Raw genomic sequence first — 19608 nt, 5'->3', positions numbered from 1 at the left:
TCTTTTTTGACACGGAGCCACGGGCTGAATGACGACTGGAGCTGACTAGTCACATGGAAAAACCTTTCTCTATGGAGGGTCCGAGCCCATTAAGAGTTGGGGAGTTATGAATGGCTATGAATAACTCCTCCCTGGCCTTGATATCATGTAGGGAGACCTTGACACAAGACAAGCATAAACCTCCCAGGCTTTTAACAAGGTTCCCAGATAGACAATCACAGAACTAGAAATAGTCAGAGAGAGAGAGAGAGAGAGAGAGAGATTGACAGAAAAACAGAGACAGGGAGGGAGCATAGAGTTGGTGTGGAAGTGGCTCTGGAGTCTTCTAGAAGGCCATACTGTGCTCACCCACCCACCCATGGACTGTGAGGCTATTTGCTGACACTAATGCTGTTGACTTTATTCTTTATTGAACCAAACATGGTGTTACAATTAAAATCCATGTATGTAATTCTGCTGTGGCTCTTGCTCCCAATTATAGCTCATTTAGTGACAAAGTAAAATAATGTTTTTTTGAGCTGTGCATTGTCATTGAATGTCACATCATCACCTGGCTATAACCAGGGCATGAGGGAAGTGAACTAGATCAGTTCAAATATTCTGGAGCCGGGCTAGAGCCTGGCGGCCGCTAAAATGTTGTGTTGTATTCATTGTATTCATTCAAATAAAGATAACGGGGTATTTAGCAATGAGCAGTGTAGTCCTCCATCGCCTCCCCCTTGGTCTGTATGCTCAGTTCAATACCTTCATCATGGGTGGAGCCATCCCAGCTAGACAGACAGGGGATGTCCCAAATGGCACCCTATTCCCTATATAGCGCACTACTTTTGACCAGAGTCCTAAGGCCTGTATAGGGAATAGGGTGCCATTTGAGACACAAGCCATGCCTACTGATAATCCCTTTGTCCACATCCATAATCCATTTGTTACACTCAGACCAATCATTTCTCATTAACCCTTATAAGGGTTCTGTATCTAAGACAAAGGAACAACAGGGGAACAATACAGAGACCCACTGTTCACATTGTGACAGCAATACAGCGACAGCCTGTTCACATTGTCAGTGCTCAAGTACCTCCCTTAGTGCCGTGTGGGCCTTGTGCCCAGAAAGTTTAGATGAATGAGAGAATAAAAGACTAGGAGAGACCAGAACAAGTGAGGAACACCTGAAAGGACTGAGAGGGAAAGGTCCCCCCATTTCCACAGTAAGAATATTATGTGACTGAACAAGGCAGAAACAAAAGGACATTTTCCTTTTGTGCCTCAGAGACCTCTCCATCAATCAATGTCGAGACACCACCGGAGAATTCATAGAATGTTGATGTGCCATTTTACTGAGAGGAAATGTCAAATAAGAGTGAGAAAAGAAGGATTACTGTACAATTAGATGATTTAAATTCTCCAAGAAATGTGGAATGAAATGTGAAAGCCTTTTGATACCCAATCATTGTAAACCATAGATCCATTTTGTAGATGAAATGACAATCAATAGCAATTCTATATCAGGTGTTTAAAACGGCTAGTCGTGTGGCTGTGAACATTAATCTAGCTTTCACACATCAATTTATGCCTACACAGATACACAGAGCAATTTCCTTAACTGCTGTGCGTGTGTGCGTGCGTGCGTGTGTGTGTGTGTGCGTGTGTGAGGACTAAGAGCTCTATGCATTGCATGGTGCAGACAGAGATCTAGTAATCAGGTCATTTGTTGTAATGATAGACATCATGGTGCTCATCAACCTCACAGCAAAGCAGACAGCTGAATCATGTGCACTCTGACACACCCCAATTACACACTCACTGAGAAACTCAATACACTTGTACACATACACTCAGGGCCAGTTCCAGGCATAAGTGACATATTCGGTAGCTCAGGGCCCCCGACCACTAGGGGGCCCCCGACCCAGTTTAGGAATTCAGTCGGGGTCTCAACTATTGAGAGTAAGAATAGTACAACACAGCAGGTGCAATTTCAAAATTTGATTGTGCATCAGCAGAATTGCAGTATATTGCTTAGGGCCCCCAGAAGGCTCGACATGCATGCAGACACACAACTTAATAGATTTGTGTACACACACATACGCACAACTTAATAGAGTTGTTCACACATACATACACAAACTCAGCAACTGCGTTTATTTTCAGCAAACTTAACATGTGTAAATATTTGTATGAACATAAGACTCAACAACTGAGACATAAACTGAACAAGTACCACACACATGTGACTAACAGAAATGGAATAATGTGTCCCTGAAAAAAGGTAACAGTCGGTATCTGGTGTGGCCACCAGCTGCATTAAGTACTGCAGTGCATCTCCTCCTCATGGACTGCACCAGATTTGCCTGTTCCTGTTGTGAGATGTTACCCCACTCTTCCACCAAGGCACCTGCAAGTTCCCGGACATTTCCGGGGGGAATGGCCCTAGCCCTCACCCTTCGATCCAACAGGTCCCAGACGTGCTCAATGTGATTGAGATCCGGGCTCTTCGCTGGCCATGGCAGAACACTGACATTCCTGTCTTGCAGGAAATCACGCACAGAACGAGCAGTACGAGCAGCTGGTGGCATTGTCATGCTGGAGTGTCATGTCATGATGAGCCTGCAGGAAGGGTACCACATGAGGTAGGAGGATGTCTTCCTGTAACACACAGCGTTGAGATTGCCTGCAATGACAACAAGCTCAGTCCGATGATGCTGTGACACACCGTCCCAGACCATGACGGACCTTCCACCTCCAAATCGATCCCGCTCCAGAGTACAGGCCTCGGTGTAACGCTCACTCAGTGAGACAAAACTGCGACTCGTCAGTGAAGAGCACTTTTTGCCAGTCCTGTCTGGTCCAGCGACGGTGGGTTTGTGCCCATAGGCGACGTTGTTGCCGATGATGTCTGGTGAGGACCTGCCTTACAACAGGCCTACAAGCACTCAGTCCAGCCTCTCTCAGCCTATTGCAGACAGTCTGAGCACTGATGGAGGGATTGTGCGTTCCTGGTGTAACTTGGGAAGTTGTTGCCATCCTGTACCTGTCCCGCAGGTGTGATGTTCGAATGTACCGATCCTGTGCAGGTGTTGTTACATGTGGTCTGCCATTGCGAGGGCGATCAGCTGTCTGTCCTGTCTCCCTGTAGCGCTGTCTTAGGCGTCTCACAGTATGGACATTGCAATTTATTGCCCTGGCCACATCTGCAGTCCTCCTGCCTCCTTGCAGCATACCTAAGGCACGTTCACGCAGATGAGCAGGGACCCTGGGCATCTTTCTTTTGGTGTTTTTCAGAGTCAATAGAAAGGCCTCTTTAGTGTCCTAAGTTTTCATAACTGTGACCTTAATTGCCTACCGTCTGTAAGGTGTTAGTGTCTTAACGACCGTGCCACAGGTGCATGTTCATTAATTGTTTATGGTTCATTGAACAAACATGGGAAACAGTGTTTAAACCCTTTTACAATGAAGATCTGTGAAGTTATTTGGATTTTTACAAATTTTCTTTGACAAAGATAGGGTCCTGAAAAAGGGACATTTCTTTTTTTGCTGAGTTAAGTATATATTGACAGACACAAAGAGCACTACTCAATTCCTAACTACTGTACTTTAGATGTACAGTTGAAAAGTTCACTGAACAGAGCATGCAGGCTTTAGTGGCCCCCTGCCAAGTCATTTCCTGGATTTGCTGATTTCCCACTGTCACCCTTTAATATGAATTACCTCACGTAGTTAAATTTAAACCTCTTCAGTTGTGTACAATTTCGAAAAGGAATTAATTGCCATCTGATTAGCTGTGTGTATGACTAACACTGTTCATGCACAATGTGTGTGTGTCTAACAGTTCATGTAGTGAGTGTGATTAGCACCATGAGTCAAAGTCTACTTCCACAGGTTTGCCAAATGAAAAAGAGAATTTATTTACAAAAACATTCACATTAAAACTTTGCAACACAACAGCAAAAGGAGGAAGTAGCAACGCTGAAGCAATGTCTACAACGTCACCATAAGCATAGTATTCTCCATAACATAAAATAATATAATAGCAACCTATAACATTTCTAAAAAAACACCAACGCATTTCTCTCTCATGTGGCCAAAACGTAACAGCATGCGCCACTGGGCAAAACACGCAGGTAGGATATGCTAGTTTGTTTACTTCATCTGCTCTAAAATTAATTCACTGTACATCGTTCAAAACACTGTAGGCTACTTTGAAAAACTGTAGAACTCAAGATCAAAATGCATTTCCCCATTTTTGTCTCACAGTAACGTTGTACCACGCTATTATATTAAACTCTTATGTCGAAGATTATCATCATGTGATCTTGCCGACACGGTTTCAGCTTCGATCTAACGTTAAACGAGCACCATTCACCTGAGTAGCCTGTTCTCTGTGCGTAAAGTAAAGAATATATACATGCGCAGAAGCTTCAGGAAGCTCCGGATCTTTGAGTGAGGCAGACTAAAGATCCAGAAAAACACGGGAGCCGCAGAGCCACATCACGCTAGAAAGATAGATACCCACACAATTGAATTCTCCAGTGGTTTCACGGAGAGTAACGTTTCAACCCGAAGGTTGAAAACCAAGACCTTCAGCTCAGGACCCATAGAATTAGGAATAGAATACCAGAATGGACATGAACCTTCTGATGATGGGATAAAGGTCAGCCATCTTGGTCAGGGAGTTGGTCAACCATGCTTAGTCAGTGCTGTGATTCATAAAATATGAATTTAAAGAATTTATCTGCGATGTTGGTCAGCTAGCTAGCCAGCCGGTTCTAGGGGAATGATTTCATTAATTTTCTAATTCAAAACGGCCAATATCCCAACATTCCATTCAGCAATGCAGTCAATCCAGACACACACTGGTTGAAATCAGTTGATGATAGGACTTGGACAAGTTGGAAATGCAACAAGTACTGACATTGTATCATATAATAGCACTTGCAGCTTTCCAAGAAAACATTACATTTAGATATTTATGGTATCCTTCAATTGGTATAAAACCCATATAAAACTGTATTTATAATTATATGACAATATTTTCAGTTAATAATTGTATTAAACAATTTCTGATATATCACATGCATTACTTTTATTTCCCTGAATAAGTAAAAATCCATATTGTGCCTCTACTGCCATTCATCCAATTAGACTGGTTTGGATTTCTCCCTGACCAATATGGCTGCCACCCCCCTTCCAAATTTTACTCAATAAAACTGAAGCAGCATCCAGCAGTGTGTAAGGGTGGATATCTACACCTCAACGGTAAAGTCTCTAAATCTCTTCCTCTAGTCTGTTCCCCATAATGGTGGGTACGTGTGAAGGTCGTAGGTCAAAAGGTTGGGGGTCAAAGTGGACACTCGGTGTCGTACTCTACCGGCCCAAACTCCCCCATCCTCTTCAGCAAGGCCGCTTTGACAGCACTGATCTTCACATCCAGCTCCGACAGACTGCAGGCCTGCCAACATGGGAGATAAGAACAATCACAGTCAAACGCGCCACACAGATCTAACTCTCAATAGACATACAAGTATAAGCACATACGCGCACACTAAAATCAGTGTCAACTTAAACTGGTGGTTGTCCACGGACCGGAGGTTGAGAAACACTGCTTTGAACTTGAATGTAATGGCAGGAGGAAAGGTATGAGAAGAGGGAAAAGGTATGATGACACATCTCACCTGAGACATTGATGTCTTTGGTCGCTTGTGTAGGTAACTCTGAAAGAACACAGGAGATGAGAGGTTAGAATGTTTAGGTAACTCGGAGAGAGCAGAGACAAAAAGAGGTTAAGTAACAGAGTACTAGAACAGTTCGAGGTTAGCCACTGGCAACATTCCTAACATGCACAGGGTCAGACGGACTGAACAAATATTTCCCGTCCATTCAAGATGCACTACGCAGAAAATCGCTACGCCATTTCCTGGTTGCTAAAAATTCGAAAAAACGTTTGCATAATTTCAGTTTATGTGACAAGACAAGCAAGTATAGTGTAGAGAATCGTTGTACCATCTAAACAGTTGTGAAATATATTTTCCAGAACCAAAAATATTATATTTTTCAATTGTTTGAAGCTGGTGTACAAAAACAAAAGTAAAAAAAGACACAGAAAAAACAGAACGCATAGAAATAAATATAGAACATATATATACCTGCTTTAAAATTAGCCCCGAGAGGTACTTGTTCTTTTTACGTCAATACACCTACCTCAGAAAATACCTTCTATTTCTGGAAATGGCACCAATCTAATAGCTTTCAGAATAAAAAAAAACTAAAAATCAACCAGCTATGCCTTCATTTTCTGGTGACAAAAATACATTTCTGCAAGAAGGATAATAGTGCAAGTAATCTTCAGTTACTTAGTAATTCCAGAACTAGCAGACTAAAAAATAACCAGGAAGGAGTACAAAAACATGGCCTTCCCACCCTCAACCCCACCATGACAGTATTTTAATGCACTGCAGCAGTCTGCTATGCAACATACAGTACTGTAAATCTAAAAGAGACTTGGGTAATGACTTAGCTAAACCACTGATAGAAAAGTGGAGGAGACCGCTACTCACCTCCACACATCACCAGTAGTTTATTGGACAGTACTGTTCTCTGAAAGCAGCTGCACTAACCACAAGCCCAGGCCACACATTGATCCTTTCCATTATGGTTAATTAGCTCAAAGTAACCTCTGGCCAGTAGCCACTTGATGATAATAATAAATTATTATTAATACAGCAGCTTTTTACCAACTGAGGTACTCAAAGCACTTTACATAGTAAAGTCATGATTTGAAAGCTTGTTCTATTGCCATCATGACTAGCGAAGACATAAAATATGATCTTAGTGTTAAGCAAGGCAATTCATTGAAACAGATCGTCATTTCGGTGCGCATAGAAAATGAGTCAGAGGTGAACTCAGGTGCGCGCGCCCCGGCAAATTTCCTTCACATTAAATAAAACCGGCTCATTCTGTTCAGAAGAACCCGGGGTATGCCGCCATGTCATCCTGTAACTGTGCATCAAACAGTGATCATAAACGTCGATACCTGTACATGATAGGCGTTTGATGATTTGGAAAAGCGAAGCACACATTTGGACTCGGGTGTGTGGCTTGCATGTATGACATCGAGGTGGTATTTATTATAATCCTCAAGGTCTCACCTTTCAAAAGACCACCGAGTCATCTGAATTTGGAGCTTTCCTCTCACTCAGACAAACATTTTTGCAAATGTAAAACCAACAAAACACAAAACAAAACGGAGCATGCTGCAATGCTTTGTAATGTTTCTAAAACAATAAAAATCTATTACTAGTAAGAAGTTGTGGTATATCGTTTAATTTCATATCTTTTGTGGCCCGAGTCTTTTACCAAAATGATCACAGATGAGACCACAATGGAGGTTACCGTGGTAACGCTGCCCCAGTCATGTTTCTGCTTGTGAGATTGAGTCTGACTCGTAGCAGCGGTGTCTTCTCTTCTCTAGCAGTTGAAACTCAAACTGAAAAACAACCTAGCTTGTGAACAAAACTATGTAAATAGCCAAGAAACACAATGACAAAGTCTCACTTAAGTAGACTTTCATTTCAAGTTAATTATCTTCTACTCAGCTCTTCACGGCCGCAAAGCCCCAATCTAGGAAGTGTTACAGCGCGAGATGGTATAGGCTATATAGGATTCGTAGTTCTTTGAATTTGTGCGATTAATTTACCAGCTATGAAACAAAGCAACAAAGTCAGTTTGTCAAATTTCTGCCCTGCTAGAGTTGCCCCGGTTAACTGTAAGTGCTGTTATTGTAAGGTGGAAACGTCTAGGAGCAACAACGGCAAAGTGGTAGGCCACACAAGCTCACAGAACGGGACCGCCGACTGCTGACGCGCATAGCGTGTTGAAATCGTGCTATAACAATAACTGTTTGTCAGGAGTTTCATGAAATGGGTTTCCATGGCTGAGCAGCCGCACACAAGCCTAAGATCATCATGTGGAATGCCAAGCATCGGTTGGAGTGGTATAAAGCTTGCTGCCATAGGACTCTGGAACAGTGGAAACGCGTTCGCTGGAGTGATGAATCACACTTCACCATCTGGCAGTCCGATCGACGAATCTGCTTTGGCGGATGGCACGAAAAACGCTACCTCCCCCAATGCATAGTGCCATCGAAACACCTTCGGGATGAATTGGGAACGCCGATTGTGAGCCAGGCCTAAACGCCCAACATCAGTGACCGACCTCACTAATGCTCTTGTGGCTGAATGGAAGCAAGTCCCTTCAGCGATGTTCCATCATCTAGTGGAAAGCCTTCCCAGAAGAGTGGAGACTGTTTAAGCAGCAAATGTTCGACGAGCAGGTGTCCACATACATTTGTAGTGTACTTTGAAAACAGCTACTGCAGCATTTATGTTACTGTAAATGTGATCATAGTTGACCATTTTAAATTCACAAATGCGAGTGAAATGCATGCACTGTGGAGCTCTGACCACCCGCCAACGTGGCTGGTGAAATAGACATCTTACACACCAATGCCAAAATCTATCCGCATTTGGCAGGTGTTAATGTTAGGCCCTGGGTACGAGTGTAAAAGGTGGAGGATTAAAGATGAGATCCTCCACCCTCCCCTCCTCCTCAGAAACCTGTTCAGCGTGTACTTCCAAACTATTTGCAGAAATTGCTTAAACAGTGGCACTTGGAATAAAAAAAGATCAGCTCAGTTTATTCAAGAAGACACTCTCCACCCCCAGCTCTCTGTGCACACACACGCGCACACACACACACACACACACACACACACACCCTAAAGGACATGGAGCAGCACGCTCTTAGAACTGGCACGTCAAGCCAAGAGAAGGGAGTGATAAGAGTCATGCAGAAACTCAAGTGCTCTTACTCAGCTAACTTTGATAGGCTAAATTCTGACATGGATGACATTCTGAACTGAAGAGGAAGAAAATACCCCACGTCTGATAATCACGGAATAAGAAATCTCGGGCTCAATATGGAAAAACACTAACATGGAGAAATACTAACGTGCACGTACACAGACTCATGCCCGCACGCACACACACAAATAAGTGGGTGTGTTAAAATCTTTCTACCACACTAAACTCACAGACTGGAAGTACTCCGGTGAAAGTCCCTCCAACTCCAGGATCCGATCTTCAAGCTTTTTCAGCCTCTGGTACACACTTAAAGGCACTGGACCCTCTGTAAAAGAAAGGTTTGTCTGTCTGATAGGAATATTAGAGTATAAGACCAGAATTCTTCAAGTCAAGTGTCAGAAAATGAAATTAATACAAATGCTTGGGTCAAGAGAGACATGCAACTACCACAATATGGCCGATACCACATCTTGTTTAACCTCTTCACCTGTTGGGAGCTTTAGGTGCGTCTCGATGTTGTGCAGGCGTTCCTCTATGGCTGGATTCCCACAGTCTCTAGACACCATGGCCCTCTGCTGCTCCTCAGCCTCCCCCAAGGCACCGCCTCCTAAACCTCCCCCTCTACGAGTCTGAGGCCCATAGGTGTTCACCACACGAGTCACTGCACAGACAAGGCATACAGACAATAGAAACCCATTAACTGTCACAAGCAAAGTAAAGAATCCTAAGATCCTACCAGGGTCGTTTCACGGAATGAGTCCCTTATGTCCCTTTGATATTTTAAGTAGAAATTGTGCACCTATATTGGATTTTAAAAGCCTGTTATATTAAAATGTAGTGTCCTTTAATATAGAGCACACGGAAAATTCAATATATATGAATAAAGACGAGCTAATGTGCCCAAAATTTGGCCGTTTTCACAAAGCCCTAGTTCTTTTGTTGCTTTAACAAAGGAATTTCTGAAGATCATTATTTTTACAATGTGATTAGTGATGCATTTTAAGGTTGAAAAAAAAAAAGAAACCTTTTAATATGGTGAAAGTATTCCTTGTTAAAGGGCGACTGCACTTCCTGATTTGGCCTCGTCTTTCATCATTGCTCATTAAGAAATGCTAACGGCTGTGAATAAAGGCAAAACGAGAGTTGTCTTGGGGGTGTGGTTTGATGTGCGTGTTTCTTGGGTTTGTCTTAGTAATTTAGTCACAACAAAAAAAGCACAGCTAACCAGTTTGCATTTTTTTTAAATGTACTGAAAAGCAAGCTGGTAACATGCATCAAACATGTTGTCAGTTTTGCTTAGTTATGAGCTAGCTAGCCTAGTACAGGGGTAGGCAACCCTGGTCCAGGAGTGCCGCAGGCACCCCATGTTTTTGATTTAATCGACCTGGAAGACCAGGTGTGTTGAATTTAGGCAATCACTGACCTAATCAATTAGCTCAGTTGGTCAGGTGTGACGCAAGTGAAAGCTATGATCCTTAATTGATGTCACATGTTAAATCCCCTTCAAAATCAGTGTAAATGACGGGGAGGAGACAAGTTAAATGGTTTTTAAGCCTCGAGACAATGGAGACATGGATTGTGTATATGTGCTATTCGGAGGGTGAATGGGCAAGACAAAAAAATTCTAAGTGCCTTTGAGCGGGGTATGGTAATAGGTGTCAGGCGCATCAGTTTGTGTCAAGAACTACAAAGTTGCTGGGGTTTTCACACTCAACAGTTTCCCGTGTGTATCAGGAATGGTCCACCACCTAAAGGACATCCAGCCACCTTGCCACAATTGTGGGAAGCATTGGCATCATCATGGGCCACACCTGCTTGTCGAACATCTCATTCCAAAATCATGGGCATTAATATGGAGTTGGTCCCCCCTTAGCTGCTATAACAGCCTTAAAGTTTTAAGGCTTTAAAACTAGATGTTGGAACATTGCTGCAGGGACTTTATTCCATTCAGCCACATGAGCATTAGTGAGGTCGGGCACAGATGTTTGGCGATTAGGTCTGGCTTGCAGTCTGCGTTCCAATTCATCCCAAAGGTGTTCCATGTGGTTAAGGTTAGGGCTCGTCCACACAGTTAAGTTCGTCCACACCGATCTCGACAAACCATTTCTGTATGGATCTTGCTTTGTGCACGGGGACATTGTCATGCTGAAACAGGAAAGGATCTTCCCCAAACTGTTGTCACAAAGTTAGAAGCACAGAATCATCTAGAATGTCATTGTATGCTGTAGCGTTAAGACTTCCCTTCACTGGAACTCAGAGGCCTAGCCTGAACCATGAAAAACAGCCACAGACCATTATTCCTCCGCCACCAAACTTTACAGTTGGCACTATGCATTGGGGCTGGTAGCGTTCTCCTGGCATCTGCCAAACCCAGAGTCGTCCGTCGGGACTGCCAGATGGTGAAGCGTGATTCATCACTCCAGAGAACGAGTCCACTGCTCCAGAGTTCAATGGTGGCAAGCTTTATACCACTCCAGCAGAGACTTGGCATTGCGCATGGTGATCTTAGACTTGTGTGCAGCTGCTCAGCCATGGAAACCCATTTCACGAAACTCCCAACAAACAGTTATTGTACTGACGTTGCTTCCAGAGGCAGTTTGGAACTCTGTAGTAAATGTTCTAACAGAGGACAGACAATTTTTTACGTGCAATGCTGTGTGCTTGATTTTATACATTTGTCAGCAACAGGTGTGGCTGCAAATTGTCTAGTCGTGTGGTCCAGTGCTGCTAAGAAAGACCTAGTTAAGCTGCAGCTGGCCCAGAATAGAGCAGCGCGTTTTGTTCTTCATTGTAATCAGAGGGCTGATATAAATACTACGCATGCCAGTCTCTCTTGGCTAAGAGTTGAGGAGAGACTGACTGCATCACTTCTTCGTTTTATAAGAAACATTAATGAGTTGAAAATCCTAAATTGTTTGCCCAGTCAACTTACACACAGCTCTGACAAACACACTTATCCCACCAGACATGCCACCAGGGGTCTTTTCAGTCCCCAAATCCAGAACAAATTCCAGAAAGCGTACAGTATTATATAGAGCCCTAATTGCATGGAATTTCCTTCCATCTCACATTGCTCAAATAAACAGCAAACCTGGTTTCAAAAAACAGATAAAGCAATACCTCACCTCTCCCCTATTTCACCTAGATAGTGTGTGTGTATGCCTTGATATGTAGGCTACATATGCCTTTAATTTTTCTTTTTTTTTATGTAGTTCTGTCTTTGAGCTGTTCTTGTCTATTGACGTTCTGTATTATGTCATTCTATATTTGTTTCATGGTTTGTGTGGACCCCAGGAAGAGTAGCTGCTGCTTTTGCACATATATAGTGTACATATGTAGTGGGTAAAAAAAAACAGTATGTAAACATGATTAAAGTGACCCGAGTTCCATGTTCAGGTTGAGGGTCATGGCGCCTAACAAACCCCCCTGGCCAGAAGATACTATTGTCAATAGCCGCTAAAAGTAGTTAGCGTCTATGAATGGGGTAGGGTATGTACTACCTACGTCTTGTCTAGGGAAGAGGTTCCAGTGAGGCGAGTTGGTTTTGCATGACCTGGTGCCTCGGGTAGGCGGGGTCTGCTCACTACCTTAAGAGGACCAATAGAACGGTCCTCTTAAGGCAGTGTTTCCCAACCCTGGTCCTCCAGTACCCCCAACAGTACACAGTTTCGTTGTAGCCCTTGACAAAACACACCTCATTCAACCCATTGAGGGCTTGATGATTAGTTGACAAGTTGGATCAGGTGTGCTTGTCCAGGGTTACAATACAAAATGTGTACTTTGGGGATACTCGAGGACCAGGGTTGGGAAAAACCTTCCTAAGGAGAGGTCTCCTCCGTCTGCCGAGGGGCACCGGGCCAAGCAAAGCGAACTCGCCCAGTCTTTTCCCAGAAAACAGTGCCATCACGCGTTAATAGGCAAAATTGTTGACATAACTGTAATCCAAACCATCAAGTAAGTCACGACGCAGTCACTTCCCAAACTCTGTTTAGGACGAGACTGACTTTATAACCCAAAATGATCCTATTTACACTTTGTAGTCAATTCAGATACTCGAATGAATGTTTCTGACTCATATCAATGCCTCATTGGCCCTTTAAAACCAGAGAAGTTGGTTCCTAGGGGCAGTTGACCATAAACATTTTTTTTTAAAGAAACATTGAACATCTAATAGTCAAATCATAGTGTAAAAGCAAGTGAGATGGTTCTACTCTTTTTGGCCATTTTCTGGTGTATCGTGGTGGAAAACAGTGGGTCAAACATAATATGTCGACCCTGTCACCCTTAGATAGACAGGCTAGACATTTTTACAATGTACATTTCTTTGTGAAACTTGCATTCAATTGCCCCTCCCTGTTGCAAACAAGCTTCCATCCCCCCCGTCACAAGGTGATTAATGACTGACAACCCTGATACAGGCAACACTGTTACTTATTTGGCACTTAATAGGAAATTAATTTAGTAATATTTAACTTCATGGTAATACATGTTTTTTTTATTAATAATGCTAAAATTAGGTAACTATTTATTTTAATCAAGTTACACTACCCAAAAGGGACTAATTTCTTTGAACGACCCACCAATTAAACTAAAATATTTGAAATAACATAAGAAAACTATGTTTAAACTTAAAGCAGAATGTTCTTACCTTTAACATGACTTTTGAAGCCTGGGTAGGGTGTGAATACTGCATCTGTCCTGGCACAGCTGTCTTCTACATCATAGCAAAAGAGAACAGTTTTGAATTTGAAATATGCATTTCGTGGATAATTAGCTGATGCAGCCGTTGAAAACGAAATTAACTGTCCATGTGACATGTTCACTTCTGTTACCCTCATTTCTGTTAGCGATATTTCTGTTCTGGTCATTACTGTTTAATTGTCATTTGTATTACTGTCATTTTACGCCATCTTTTTCTTACGAAAAACAACAACTTGTCCCTTTATGTTCAAAGAATCTGGACAAAGCTGGATTTATTTTGAGGCCAGCTGAGGAGGGTGTTAGCTACTTCGTGCCCACTATTATAACAGTTCAGCCTGACCTCTTGCCTCTCTGGCTGTGGAAAATCAGCCCTCTCCAAACATTGGCAATCTGTGCACGGTCACCCCCCCCTCCACTAACTCTCTCACACACACACCTCTCCACACACCTCACTGAGATTCTTACCCTGATTGCAGTCGATCACGTTGCAGAACTCTCTCACGTTGTTTTCATTGATCTCCAGCTGCTTTCGCTCTATAAATGCAGATATCCTCCTATCAATCTATAGTAGTAGAGGAGACAGTTGGAGATGTGACACAGGCTGGATTAAAGAGCTATTGATACCAACACGACAGTCGATTTTTGTTTATATGATGGTAATAAAAGGCAGGGGCAAGCAAAGCGGAACGAGACTAGCATTCACATCCAAACAGCACGTGAAATGTACTCAGATTCAGAATACCCCATCTCAATTGCTTTGCCATTTCTAAAAATGACGAAGTACGACAAAATACGGTTTATTTGGCTACCAAAATAAATACACAATGAAATACAACAGGCCTCGGCATCCTCTTGTCCTTCATCCACATGCAATCTCTCTAGAGTAATGAGCATCCACTTCATAATACATCAAGGGCCTGGCCCTCTCGCAAAGCCCTCCTGCTACTGCCACCACACCAGTCAGCGACCACACACACACACTCCCACGTTCCCTGACTGCAACACTCTGAAGGAGCCCTTATTCTGTGCTAAACTGGCTTATCATCAGGTCCTGATCAAGCATTTGATTCACTACTATGTTATTGCAAAGTGTGCAGCACACTCGGAGGCAATTACTTATGAGTATTCATTGGCTTTAGCTGAGAACAGGAAATAGTATTGAAAATACTACTGTATAAACCGCAGCATCGGTACAGCTGAGCGGAGTTGACCAATGACCAAACAGACGCTACAGTCACTCACCTCTGATTTGTTGGCTCGGATCTGAATGCTGAGGTCATCAACCTGCAACTTGCCCTCCTCTACATCTGGCCTGGTTGGCTGAGGTGCAGGTAGAATGGGTGGTGAGTCTATGATAGTCTCATCAGAAGAGACTGTGCTAATGGTTTCATCCTTGTGGCTCTTTGAAGACGAGGACTGGTCTTCTGCCTCCACCAGTACCCTCAGGTTGTTCGATACTGACTGTTGAGGATTAAAAGCAGTTTACGGGGAGAAACGGTGAAGTCCCTGTCAACATACACGTTCTACATCCATTAACTAATATGACAAAGAATAAACAAAACACAAAAATACATTTAAATGCAACCATTTACTTTTATATTTAACTCTAGAGTGGTGGTTCAAACTTTTTATAGTCCCGTACCCCTTCAAACATTCAACCTCCAGCTGCGTACCCCCTCTAGCACCAGGGTCAGTGCATCATTGTAAGCATGCCACACACACTATAAGATACATTTATTAAACATAAGAATGAGTGTGAGTTTGTCACTTCCCACGAGCCAGGTTGTGACAAAGAGCTCTTATAGGACCAGGGCACAAATAACAATAGAATAAATAATTTTGCTCTTTATTTAACCATCTTACATATAAAACCTTATTTGTTCATTGAAAATTGTGAATAACTCACCACAGGTTAATGAGAAGGGTGTGCTTGAAATGATGCACCTAACACTGCAATGTTGGGTTGTATTGGAGAGAGTCTCAGTCTTAAATCATTTCTCACACACAGTCTGTGCCTGTATTTATTTTTCATGCTAGTGAGGGCCGAGAATCCACTCTCACATAGGTACGTGGTTGCAAACGGCATCAGAGACTTAACAACAGCGCAATTTGCCAAGGCAGGATACTCTGAGCGCAACCCAATCCAGAAATCTGGCTGTTGCTTCTGATGAAATAAAATTCACAGAACTGCTTGCTGCAATTTCGATGAGGCTCTCTTGTTCAGATATCGGTCAGTGGACTGGAGGCAGGCCATGAAAGAGATAACAAATCCAGTTATTTCCGTCATCCGTTTCGGGAAAGTACCTGCGAAATTGCGCACCCAACTAACTCAGGTGCTTCGCTATATCACATTTGACATTGTCCGTAAGTTTGAGTTAATTTGCACACACACAAAAAAAATTTGCCCAGCACATTGAATATAGTTGCGGAGAGTCCCTGTCATCCTAGATTCAGATCATTCAGGTGAGAAAAAACATCACCCAGATAGGCCAGTCGTGTGAGAAACTCATCATCATGCAAGCTGTCAGACAAGTGAAAATGATGGTCAGTAAAAAAAAAAAACTAAGCTTGTCTCTCAATTTAAAAAAAACCTGTCAATACTTTACCCCTTGATAACTAGCACATTTCTGTATGTTGTAAAAGTGTTACATGGTCGCTGCCCATATCATTGCATAGTGCAGAAAATACACTAGACTTCAGGGGACTTGCTTTAACAAAGTTAACCATTTTTACTGTAGTGTCCAAAACATCTTTCAAGCCGTCAGGCATTCCTTTGGTAGCAAGAGCCTCTCAGTGGATGCTGCAGTGTACCCAATTAGCGTCGGGCGCAACTGCTTGCACACACGTTACCACTCCACTATGTCTCCCTGTCATGGCTTTTGGGCCATTAGTAAAGACAAACAAATCTTGATGACCAAAGTCCATTTGATGTCACAAAGCTGTCCAGTACTTAAAATATCCTCTCCTGTTGTCAGAAGAGGATGTCTTCGTTAATTGACTCCCCATAAACGTCACGGACATATACCAGGAGCTGTGCCAAGCCCGCCACGTCTGTTGACTCATCCAGCTGTAACGCATAGAATTCACTGGCTTGTATGCGAAGCAGTAACTGTTTCGAAACATCTCCTGCCATGTCACTGATGCTTCATGAAACAGTGTTGTTTGATGAAGTCATTGTCTGTATAGTTTTTTTTAACCTTTCCCACAGCATTGTCCCAGCCATATCCACGGCAGCAGGCAGAATTAAGTCCTCCACAATAGTATCAGGCTTGCCTGTCCTAGCCACTCGGTAGCTCACCATATAAGACGCTTCTAGCCCCTTCTTATTAATGGTATCTGTTGCATTAATACATGTCTTACTACTCAAAAGTCATCTTAATTCTCTCAAAAAACTCCCATGGCTTATTTTAAAAATTGGCATGATTTGTTTCTAAATGTCTGCGCAAGAGTGAAGGTTTCATTGAGTTGTGAGATAGGACTTTTACACATAACACACTGTGGCTGAGGAAAGGCACCACTCCCAATATAAGTGAACCCCAAATCAATGTAGTTATCATATTTGCGCCTCTTCGATGGTCCAACGTCCCTGTCTGTTGTTCGGTGCTTTCCCGGGTAAGGGGGCAGTAGCTCTTTAGGCTGCATCAGATTCATAACTGTCAGTGTCCATGCTAGCTGGGCTAACAACAAATGTAGATTTACTGATGCTAGCATTGGATGTGCTCATGGAAGCAGAAAAACGTGTGTCGTTGACAGGTGCAGGTGTAGTCATGCTGGTAGTAGCAGTACTACCAGTAGAGCTGGTATATGTCTATGGACATGTGCCTTACTTTAAAAAAAATAACATTTATCCATTTTCGAGCAAATGGAATGTGCAGCACCTACGTTTGGCTACATACGGACCGTTAGTGGAATTCCCGCGAGAAAATAACGGTTAATGTAATCGGATGATAATTATTTGACTAGGCTACCTGTATTGGACATTATGTTGTTATTTTGCTGAACACTAGATGGTTTAACTTTATTTTTGACAGTGAAACGAGGCTACTCAGGCGAGAAATATAACATCCAAATGCATAGCCCTGTTGGAAAATATAAATGGACTGTTTGAAAATGTGAAGAAATAATTTTTTGGGACTTTTTATTTATTATTTTTAATAATGTGAATCACATTTTATTTGGCATACCCCTGACTGCATTGTGCATAACCCCAGTTTGGGAATACTTACTCTAGAGTAATGAACGAAATGAAAAATGTAATAAATACTGAAAGTAGTGTTGCATATCCATCCTTAATTTCCCGACACTTCAGATATGACACCACTGTGCACCTGCCAGCACATTGTTGTGAGACTGTAGTGTAGTCTACCTGTAGTTTGGAGATGTGTTGCTGAAGACAGGTGAACACATGACGAGTAGGTTGAAGAGATGCCACATCCACTGCTTCTAAGCTGGTGCTGATTTTCAATGCAGCTTCACCCAATTTCAGCTTGAAATGAAAAATAGTTACAAAATAAATAATTTAAACTTGATCAGAACCTGGACTAAGAGTAGTAAAGCCTCCATTTTAGCTATACTAAGTCTACAAACGATATTATTTCCAGGGCTATAAGAACCGGGGGGGGGGGGGAACAAGCAAAGGTTGTTAATACAAACAAGGGCTATTATTTGTTACTTTGTTCCACGCGGCAGTTGTCAGTAACAATGTTTTGATTGCTACTTTGTCGTATTCAGCCTGCTAGATAAAGGAGGAGCTTATCCGTAATCAGTGCAACGACAAGCTAGTAGTTGTAGCCTACTATTCTTGCACCATTGTACCATTTGGCGTGCGATTGCATGCGACAAAGGATATTTCACAAATTCCTATTTGATAAGAACAGACATGTTGCACATCTCGTGGGCATCTCTCGCAGTGATCGAAGCAATTGTAGCTGAATTAGATTGTGTAAAAGCATTATTATACCAACCTCACTCCCGAAGTCTGTGAGCAGATTCAAAAGAATGAACATACTGTCTCTGTAGCTTGATACTTCCTTGCAAGAAGACGTTATGGCAACATTTTCCCTTCGTTTATCGCCCACACCGTTTTCGTCATTCAACTTCATCCTGTCCGCCATTGCATTTCCGCGTCTCAAGCACAGTGCTCAGTGATTGGTTAAGAAACGGGTCCCTCCAATACCGGAAGTTTTATTACGTAGTCTGCAAAGCAATAAAAGGATGGTGCATAAAACGTTCAACAAGTTGGCCTTAGTATAAACAAACTGAGAAAAAATAAATGTTATGCGCATATAAAATCCATATATACCTCCACTATCTTTGTAGCGAAAATATAACTATTGAATAGAATCAGCCTTTTAGAATATCAGAAGGCAGGCCTACTCGAGGTGGAAAGTCAGATACCGCTAACAACAAAGTGAACCAACGACCTGGTTAGTCAAACACTCCAGAACCAGTAGGAGCACTTCAGAACAATTATTTTACTTGCATCATTTATGAATCGGTACTCAAAACTAAAGTTCTAAATATTTGACTAAACCATTAAGATTTAACTTTTATGTCCCACAGTCAAATGGGTCCTGTATTAGTAGCAAGGACCTGGCAATCAAATAATAGCCTCATAATTTCACATGTTATTGGTTTATGCAGCTTTTTTTGTGTGTTAACAATAGTTTAAAAAAAATTGAATCACAAAATATTTGATGTACACAGTTTTGCCTTCACAATTTTCCAAACTGGTTAATGTTGTTAATTAATCTCCAATCTGAAGATAGTATATTATGGAGACATACTGCAGTACTTTTTTTTATTGAAATAAGTTGTATTTGTGAATTGCATTATTCCCAGGCAATTACAAATGGCATTTTTTTTTACCCTTCGTCACAATCCTGTCTCGAGCTCTACGGACAATTCCTCCAACCTCATTGCTTGGTTTTTGCTCTGACATGCACTGTCAACTGTGGGACCTTATATAGATATGTGTGTGTCTTTCCAAATCATGTCCAATCAATTTAATTTACCACAGGTGAACTCCAATCAAGTTGTAGAAACATCTCAAGGA

The 19608-nt window shown here is 42.3% G+C and overlaps 1 protein-coding gene across 1 annotated transcript; it reads right to left on the bottom strand.

The window, feature by feature from the left end:
• Positions 1-3870: 3870 nt before the first annotated feature.
• Positions 3871-18696, bottom strand: mbip (MAP3K12 binding inhibitory protein 1). Its single transcript, XM_055863676.1, has 9 exons — positions 18518-18696; positions 17920-18039; positions 14796-15014; positions 14019-14115; positions 13501-13566; positions 9340-9513; positions 9083-9177; positions 5667-5705; positions 3871-5443 (listed from the first exon to the last, which is right to left on the bottom strand). Exons 1-9 carry the CDS (start codon positions 18665-18667, stop codon positions 5333-5335), a joined length of 1071 nt encoding a protein of 356 aa, XP_055719651.1. The 5' UTR covers positions 18668-18696; the 3' UTR covers positions 3871-5332.
• Positions 18697-19608: the final 912 nt, after the last annotated feature.

The sequence above is a fragment of the Salvelinus fontinalis genome, chromosome 15, assembly GCF_029448725.1.
Source record: "Salvelinus fontinalis isolate EN_2023a chromosome 15, ASM2944872v1, whole genome shotgun sequence".
Taxonomy (NCBI): domain Eukaryota; kingdom Metazoa; phylum Chordata; class Actinopteri; order Salmoniformes; family Salmonidae; genus Salvelinus; species Salvelinus fontinalis.
The sequence above is the reverse complement of the archived record's forward strand: the minus strand, read 5'-3'. Positions and strand labels throughout refer to the sequence as shown.

Excerpts from the sequence above, each read along its gene's own strand:
- mbip (XM_055863676.1), bottom strand. The coding sequence starts at position 18,667 with ATGGCGGACAGGATGAAGTTGAATGACGAAAACGGTGTGGGCGATAAA. Across the intron at positions 18,040-18,517 it reads TCACAGACTTCGGGAGTGAG|CTGAAATTGGGTGAAGCTGC; the intron begins GTTGGTATAATA and ends TTTCATTTCAAG. Across the intron at positions 13,567-14,018 it reads CGTGATCGACTGCAATCAGG|AAGACAGCTGTGCCAGGACA; the intron begins GTAAGAATCTCA and ends GCTATGATGTAG.